Source organism: Aphis gossypii, unplaced genomic scaffold (assembly GCF_020184175.1).
Source record: "Aphis gossypii isolate Hap1 unplaced genomic scaffold, ASM2018417v2 Contig00537, whole genome shotgun sequence".
Classification (NCBI taxonomy): Eukaryota; Metazoa; Arthropoda; class Insecta; order Hemiptera; family Aphididae; genus Aphis; species Aphis gossypii.
This window is the reverse complement of record NW_026083149.1, coordinates 6,804-16,318: the sequence shown is the minus strand read 5'-3', so window position 1 is coordinate 16,318 and position 9,515 is coordinate 6,804. Positions and strand designations below refer to the sequence as shown.

At 36.3% G+C, this 9,515-nt stretch overlaps 1 protein-coding gene across 1 annotated transcript; it reads right to left on the bottom strand.

Moving 5' to 3' along the window:
• Positions 1-1,999: 1,999 nt before the first annotated feature.
• On the bottom strand, positions 2,000-6,051 carry LOC126554547 (uncharacterized). Its single transcript, XM_050209605.1, has 3 exons — positions 5,572-6,051; positions 4,939-5,440; positions 2,000-4,857 (listed from the first exon to the last, which is right to left on the bottom strand). The coding sequence occupies exons 1-3, from the start codon at positions 6,049-6,051 to the stop codon at positions 2,000-2,002; spliced, it is 3,840 nt and encodes a 1,279-aa protein (XP_050065562.1).
• Positions 6,052-9,515: the final 3,464 nt, after the last annotated feature.

Below are 9,515 nucleotides of genomic sequence, written 5' to 3'. Positions count from 1 at the left end.
GAGCGTCTACCTGCTTGTACCATTTACTTAGAGTGCGAGGATAAGGCAATATTGAATTAAATGTATCACGAACATGAGCATATGCCCTCGGTGAATAAAAATTCAAAGTTACAGCAAATTGTCGAAGCTCTACACAATATTTTTTTTAAATTTTTTGGCCAGAATTCTTCTTAATTAAATTTGTAATAAGATGTATATTCTTACTAAAGTTATTTTCAAACATTACTGCTAGGTCTTTATGTAGAAGAAGTTTATCATTTAGTACTTTCGAAGATAGAATCGAAAATAATAATATTATCGTATTATAATGATTGCAATTAGTTAACATTTATTTTTTTATGATACTTTTTAGGTCTTAGATGTTCAAAAAATTTCAACAACACACAGCCACCAAGTAATATTCAATAAAATTATGCTGGTAAAATAGCATGGAAACTTGGTGAAATCAGAAATTAAATCACAATACATGGTGACAATTACAATTTGCGTGGTGTAATTGCTTTGATGGTCCACAAAGGAGGGATCTGAGACAAACACATGTGCACAACACATTTGACGTATAGTTGACCGTGAGAAAAACATTGAACGCTTAGGTCAATTCCAGCAACGTTAAGTGTTTGTCCCTGTGCCTTATTTATAGTCATTGCAAATGCTAATTTAACGGGAAATTGAATACGTTTAAACTTAAAAGGTAAATCTGAGGGTATAAATGGTATTCTTGGTATTAAAACAGTTTTTCCATAACCACAGCCTGTTAATATTATGCACTCGAGTAATGAACTTCTCAATTTTTTGATTTGTAGTCTTGTACCGTTGCAAAGTGTGGGTGGGCTCAAATTTCTCATTAAAATAATAGGTGCCCCTATTTTTAAAATCAGTTTATGTGGTGGGACTCCAGGAGGTGTTAAAGAGTTAAGAAATTCAGTTGGGAAATGGACTGCATCCTCTTTTTCTAAAACTGTATCAACTGAATAGTACATTTGTGATTGAGCGTCAAACCTAGATAGCTTGTTTGTCGTTCTCTACGTACTACACGCTTTCTTTTGGCATCATTCTGAGATCGACCAATGTTTAACTTTCGTCGAGGCATTTCAAAAATGAAAGTAGTACAATCAATTAAATAAATAGTAAATAATTTAATAAATAGTACAATCAATTACGGCTTTAAATGATTAACTTCTATTAACAATTGAAAAAGTACATAGGTAACATAAAACCATAAAGTTTCAAAACAAAATGAATAATGTGCCAACTATTATATTTGTTACTCTAAAAGTTCTCAGTATCTATAATAAAAAATGTATATCAACCAGAATATAAAAATATTTTTTTTTTCGATTTTTATCAATATTAATCGATTTCAAGCCCTGCTATTATCGATATTTGTATTATTATTTATATTATACTAGCAGACCCGGCGAACTCCGTTTCGCCACCAGATTCGTTTTATGTAACATTTCGTTTGGTGATTAAAAGATAAAGAAAAAAAATTTTTTTTGTTATATATTTGAAAAGGAAAATATTTATTTCATTTCACAACACTAATAAATTCATTTCAATTACCTACTAAAATGAAGTGTTATTTAATTGTTTCATTGTAGTGCTCTTTGGTAAACCACATTTTTTGTTTTTTGGTCTGACGTTAACACAAACAAAGCGGATGGTTTCCCAACTCGTGAACACGCAACGTATAACTGTCCATGTGAAAAACAATGATTTTCCAAATTTATCCCGCAAACACTAAGCGATTGGCCTTGCGACTTATTAATTGTCATTGCGAACGCAAGGCGAACTGGGAATTGCAATCGTTTGAAGTCAAACGGAAGATCAGTCGGAATCATTGGTATTCGAGGAATACATACATTTTCACCTGCGTACTTTCCGTTAATAATGGTTGCCTCAATTAAATTCGGCATAAGTCTCTTTACCGAAAGTCGAGTACCGTTGCAAAGTCGCGGTGGATTCAAATTACGCAGTATCAAAATAACTGTACCAACTTTCAGTTGCAAGTTATGTGGTGGAAATCCTGGTATAATCCTGGATAATTTACTACATCATCGGGATTTGTTATTGAATCAACGGATTTGTATGTCACCAAATCGCCAGCAATTTTTGATTGAATGGTGAAATTCAGTGCGTGGACATCATTATTCTTTGCTGCAAGAATTGCTCGTTGACTTAACCAAGCATAATTCTTATAATTCTCACTAATGTTTGGGAAAACATTTTCAATAAGAACTAATTGAGTGTCTACAAATCGGCAAAAGTCGTTGGTAAGAGTAATTAATCCAGATGTCGCATCAACTGGGACTTTTCCATTTCCAAGATCTAACAATTGTTTGGAAAATTGTGCAGCACTTTGATCATTTTGAAGTTGAACTCTCATATTAGTGGTTAGCGATAATGTTTTTACGTTATTCCATAAAGGTGATGCCTTTAGGCAAGCATTCAATTCATCTGCAGGCGTTCCACGGGGAACTACTGGCAACGTCTGCCTGAAATCGCCTGCCAACAATATCATCAAGCCGCCAAAGATGTTGTTATTTCTCCGAAGATCCTTCAGTGTGAAGTTAAGTGCTTCAAGTGATTTCTTATGTGCCATTGTGCACTCATCCCAAACAATGAGCTTGCATTGCATTAACAATTTTCCCATTGCACTGGATCGGGAAATATTGCACGTTGGAGTATCAATTGTGTTTAAATTGAGTGGCAACTTAAGCGCAGAATGTGCAGTACGACCGCCATCTAGAAGAGTCGCCGCAATTCCAGATGATGCTAACGCCAAAGCTATGTCACATCTTGATCGAATAGTGGCCAAAATCAATGAAATGACAAATGTTTTCCCTGTTCCTCCAGGTGCATCCAGGAAGAATAGACCACCAGTATTATTGTCCACCGCTTGCATTAATGTTTTGTATACTTGTTTTTGCTGTTCATTCAGCAACGGAACATTATTTCTAACGAATTCCTGCAATGTATCAACATTGTATTGCAGCTCTCGATTTAATTCTTGGTTGAATGCATCGTGCATCGATCGATTTGGCGCAATCATTCCTACTTCAATCAGTAGCTTGTTTGCAATAGTCAAGCATTGATCCTCAATCAGAATCAATCCTTCATTGTAGATTTCATCGGTTATTTGGATGTCAGGATTATTCGTTTGAATACGCAAGCGATGCAAGATATCTTCACATATGGCGTCTTTGTATTTGTTCCATAACTGAATTGGTTGTGAAGGAAAACATGTGGTTGAATCTGCAAGTGTTAAATCCCAATGAGAATCGTTCTCCAGCAAACCCAATAGTTGACATGCTTCTCGATATGTTTGGCATTGGTGGCCATTCACAGTTTTCAAATGCGCAAATGATTTCGGTCCACGTACATTTACTAACAGCAGTCGCAAATAAAAACATTCATCGTTTCTAGGATGAACAGTGTACATACGACCTAGTGCATCAGTTGAAAACACCTGTGGCCAGTCTGGAACTGGGGTTCCTTGTTTGCGACGTTGGAATTTCTTTGTTGATTGATTCCAAGTGTAATACTTGGGCATTTCAACGTACATCAGCGTCGCTGCGAATGGATCTGCTTCACACATTGCAAAGAAGCTAGTCAATGTTGTCGATGGTGGTCTCTCAGCTCGTTGTGCCGCATTAGCCTCAGTGAAGTAAACTCTTTGGCCATTTTCCAAATGCACTGCTAAATGTACAACTGTGGGATATCTTTCATGAATTTGAAATGACAATAATCGCCACAGTGCTTCATTAGTACTGACGTATCTGCCCATTTGGAAGTTGCTGATTTCGTCATTCACATTTTCCGACGCAATACCAAACACAGCCATGTCGCTGCCTTTTGTGACGTACTTGCACAAATATTTGATTGATTTGGCCGAATGACAACTCTCAACGTTTGCATGTGTTTCGAAAATTCGTGATAGCAGCGGGCAATATGGTACAATGAATTCATTTCCGATCTCAATCTCTTGATTTTGAACTTTAACTTTGATAGTTCGACCGTTATCTTCTTTTGAACGCCGACGATAAACTGGATATCCATCGTTCCCTGTGACTGTTTCAGCAACTAACGGTCGCGGATATCGTTTTGTGCACTTTCCATCAGCCATGCAAGGCGATAATGGATTTAATGCACCGCACGGTCCATGCACCATCTGTGTCGTCACAATGTCGTGTAGACGGGGATCAGTGACTGGATCAGGAATTTCAGCTGATATGATGTCATCCACTTCATTTGAATGTAATTTGTTCAGCAACCAAATTAGGATATGAGCATGCGGTAGTCCACGCTTCTGCCATTCCACCGAGTACATATAACAACGTGTGTCACCAAAAACTCGATACTTAGTAAGCACATCCATCATAACCTTGAGTTTTTGCTGAAATACTCTGGCGATTATGTCATGGCGATCTTGCGGTTTTTGACCCGGTTCCAACTCGCGTTCAATTTCCGTCCACTTCGGATTGCATGTGACCGTAATAAATAAATCCGGAGTTCCATAATTTCGCACGTACGTCATAGCGTCTTGAGCGTATTCGTGCATGTGGCGTGGGCTTCCGATATAAGTTGATGGGAGAATCGTCAGTCGTCCAATATTCTGAACATCACCATCTGAATGAATAGCATCACGCAAGTGTATATAGTCCTCAGATCGTAGCTTTGGCTGATTGAATCTGATGAACGCTAAACGTTCGGTCTCGACTTTGACATACATGTCGACAGCGAATTGCTGGAATAGCCGACCGCACTTCAGAATGACATTCTCCTCATGTGTACGAATCATCATACGATACGCATAGTAATTCATTGCGCTTAGATTTTTATTATTCGTTGATACTCCTGAAAATGCAAAATTAAATGAATTGTTAATGGAAACCAATAAAAGTAATAATGGAAATAATTAGTGTGTGAATATTGTACCTGTAATTGGATCGACCATCTTCAACGTGATGTCGTATCCGTCTTGCCCTTGCCAATAAATGATTGGATATTGTAACGCATCGTACAATCGATGTGTCTCGTTTACACGATGCATGATATTGCTTCTTCGCTGAACGACAATGTCTCGTGATTTAGTTGGATCGCCAACAATAATTGCAGCAACATCATTAACGGTGGGTGCATTGAATCTTCGCACATGTTCACCTGTTGGAGTACAATCCGCTCTTATGACAAATTTGTGCGTATCCGATGGCATTCGTTCCAATGCTGTTTTGAACATATTAACCACAGCATTATTAGCGTGAAAAAATGCTTGCAACTGTTCAATAATTCGTCTCTGTAACTGTTGTGCTCCCTGTATATTGCACCGCACGTTCAGCTGATCCACCATCGACGAAATGAAATATATTTGCAGGAATTGATGCGGTTCATCTGGTGTTGGCACCATTGAACCATGCAAATGATATATTTGACCTTGTATCTGTAATTGCAAATAATCATTAAAATTTGTTCATGAATACATTGTAAATCGTGTGATGGTGTAGTGTGTGGTGTATATGAAGTTGTTATGTGTTGCAATTATGTGTTGGTTATGTGTGTTGTATCTTTTACCTTGCAAGTCGGCATGAAGCCGCCTTCTCGAATGATATTAGCTCCAAAGGAAGTCATGCGAAAGCAGTTATTGTATTCAAGGATGTGTTGAAGAAAATGGCTGGAATCGGGATCACTTCCATCAAACAATGTTTTCAGTGGCTGTGGTGGTGTAAGTAATGGATCCAGTTTGACTTTTCCACTTGCGCAGCACAATCCAACCGTTTCTCTTTTGAACTTTACCGCATTGCAATATCGGCATATAGTCGTCATTCGTCCAATATCCAAATTTTCATCATCACTGTAGTTCGCAGTGGAATCATATTGGAATGCCAAGCGATTGTATGATGCCAATGATCTTCGTGTGCTCACGCGATGTCTCAATCGGTCATTTTCTCTTATTATATTTTGTCTTTCTTCTCTTAAGTTCCTTGAATAGACTTGTTGCTGGCTTGCATGTCTTGTGCGGCGGCCGATGTTCGCACGTCGTTCTCTAGGCATTTTGGACTATGGACAGAGTGTTGAATTTAACTTCAAATGCACGATCCACATAATTTACACTGAGCTTAAATGAAATTAACTGAGCAGAGAATAATGACTATCTGTCACACACTTTATCACGCACCGTTGCTATTGGTTTGAAGTACATGCTATGTATAATAGATGGCGCTGTATGTGAAAAACGATTTCCCCACTTTTCTGTTGAATTTTTCCTGAATTTTCCAGAATTTTCTTTGCTATAAACCTCACGGAGCCCAAGACCTTTCCAACGAATGCAAAACCGTGGAAATCGGTTCGTGCGTTCTGGAGTTATAGCGTCAGGGAGGAAAACCGGACTTATTTTTATATAATAGATTTATATTTATATTTTTATCTGCTAGAGGGCGCCACCGATGTGTAGTAAACCGACGTTTTTAGTATAAAAACGTAGTTCCGAAGTCCAGTGGCCTATGACTATATCACGCCACCGAGTCGGACCACTAATGCCGTTTCCTGATTGGATTAGACACATCACGCCACTTCATAGACGTAGATCATCCGATTCTCCATCACGGCATGTTCCATATAAATATGAGTTCTCATCATAGATTTAATTAGAGTTAGTTAGAGTTAGCTAAGAGTCAGTTAGACCAAGTTAGTGTTGTCACTTGCTCTCCGGTAGCTAAGTACTTGTGCTTACGCTAACGAAAGCCTTTTCATTATTGTTTTATAAGTTAATAAACGTATCAATTGTCTTATTAATTTATTGTTAACTTATATATACCTCAACTCTCCAACCTACGACGGAACGTGCATTCGTCGTAAAAGAAGCGTGCAGTAACTATCACTGGTTACTACATAAAATTTGGTGTCAGGTGTGGGATCATACTTCATCAAACGAAATTTTTTTGAGTCAAATCAAAAAATAAGTACTTTGAGACCCACCGACGAAACCTAGTTCACGACAGGAAGGAGAACAGAGAGGATTCAAGCAAGCGGTCTAGTCCAGGGAGGACAGAAATCAAATTCCAGAAGGACGGAAGTCAACTTTTCAAACGACCCACGGATAAAGATGCAAGCTCTGTAAGTCATTTGAATAATATATTGTATATTGTATGTCCGACAGAGATCCCAAAAATTGGCAAGTAGTATCATATAATCCGGAAACATTTAAAATAAAAATGGTTAACCCAGAAAAATTAAATTTACAAGGGGCAACCGCATTGGTTCCTGCTTTTTCGGGAGGAACAGAGTCTGATTTAGTTTCTTTCTTGGCTAAATGCGAGTTCATTTTTAATAATATTTCCGATACTATTAAACCTAATATATTAGAAGCGATGCTAGCACAATTAACGGGTAAAGCATTATCGGCCGTGAGGTATAAAAAAATTACTACCTGGGATGAATTAAAAAAAATATTTAAAACCGTTTTTGGATCGACACATTCAGTGTCTTACTTACAAGTACAGTTAAGTCAAATGCGTCAGAACGCAAAAGAATCAGTTAAAGATTTTTCTATTAGAATTGAAGAAACAGCCCATGCATTAATGAACGCGTTAACGGTAGGTAGGGACGCAGTAGAATCAGAAATAATAGCGCAAACAGTACGAGCTCACGCACTAAGCGTATTCATAGCGGGTATCCCACAAACTATCGGTTTATTATTAAAAGCGCGTAACATACAAGGTTTCGAAGAAGCCGTTTTAATTGCAATGGAAGAGGAAACAACAACAGAATTTTATAATAACATGAACGGGTATAACAAAACACCGAATTATAAAAATAAAGTTGATAAAAAAAACACTAGAGATAAAAGCGCGATTAAATGCCATCGTTGTGAGAAATTTGGTCATTATGCTAATGAATGTAGAACAAGCGAGCATAAGCTAGCTACTTTCAAAAATCCGAATAATGGACAAAGTCCAAAGACCGAGTTTAAACGCGAATATTCTAGTAAATTCTGTAAATATTGTAGAAAAAAGAATCACGATATAAGTGAGTGTCGTAAATTAAAACGTAACGGACAAGATGAAACCGTAGAAAGAAATAGTCAGGAAAATCACGATAGGTCTATCAGTGAAATACAATCGGGAAGTAACGTTCGTATTATAACACCAATAACCCAGGAACATATTACGTGTTTTTCGGATAAATTTGTTAAAAACGAAATTAAATTATTAATTGATAGTGGTTCAGAAATGAACATTATAAAAATTTCAAGTTTAAAAGGTCACATAATCGTGAACGAAAACGATAAAAAAAAGATTAAGGGCATTAATACAAGTCCAGTAGAAACAGTAGGATCTGTGGTAATTCCAATTTACATTAACAAACAACTTTTTACAGTTAAATTCGATATTGTATACGATGATTTTCCAATACCTGAAGCAGGTATAATAGGCATAACATTTTTGAAATTAAACAAAGTCGTATTAGATTGGGATAAGGAAATATTAATAATACCAAAAAAAAAGAAATCGATAATAACGTGTTAATTATTCCACCGCGAAGTAACTGCGTTTTACAAATTAGAGCGGACGAACAAATTAAACACGAATTTATTACGATAAAAAAATACGAGATTAACGAGGACGTAATTATAGCTAATAGTATCAGTCCAGTAAAAGGCGATAAAATTATAAGTAATATAGTAAATATATCGGAGCAACCATTTATAATCGATCAATTAACCACGAGTAATCTAAAGTGGGAACCTTTTAATGATTGTGTTTTTATTGCTAACGAAGAAAAATACGCGGATAATAAAATTAGAAAAATTAAGGAAACTATTAAAACAGAACACCTTAACAACGAGGAACGTGATAGTATAATAGACCTTTGTAGCCGTTTTTCTGATTTATTTATTTATTTACTTATTTATTTATTTATTTATTTATTTTTCTTATCAAATTTGTTTAAAGACGTTTGTAAATTATTGAAAATCGGAAAACTAAAACAACTCCGTGGCATCCTCAATCAAATGGTTATTTGGAACGATCACATTTAACTTTGAAAACGTACTTACGCAGTTTCGTAGACAAAGATAATAATTGGGACGCGTTAATTAGTTATGCTATGTTTTGCTATAATACCACGGTGCATACTTCAACGAATTATACTCCGTACGAGTTAGTTATCGGGAAAAAACCAATAATTTCGACACGTTTTTTTCAAACGACTGAACCACAATATAATTATGATAATTACGCGTTAGATTTAAAAAGAATAATGCAGGAAACACATAAGATAGCAAGGGAAAATCTAATAAAAAAGAAAGATTCCAATAAGCAATATTATGACCAAAACGCAAACATATTAGAATTACACGTAGGAGATAAAGTGTTACTAAAAGAACAGAACAAGAAAAACGCATTATGTTCTAATTGGTCAGGGCCATACGAGGTGATAATGATTCACGACAATGAAAATATAACAATAAAGAAAGGGAGGAAGGACTACAGGATCCACATTAATAATACAAAAAA

Coding starts and splice junctions, on each gene's coding strand:
- LOC126554547 (XM_050209605.1), bottom strand. CDS start 6,051: ATGCCTAGAGAACGACGTGCGAACATCGGCCGCCGCACAAGACATGCA. Junction 5,441..5,571: donor GCTTCATGCCGACTTGCAAG/GTAAAAGATACA, acceptor TTGCAATTACAG/ATACAAGGTCAAATATATCA. Junction 4,858..4,938: donor GATGGTCGATCCAATTACAG/GTACAATATTCA, acceptor TTGCATTTTCAG/GAGTATCAACGAATAATAAA.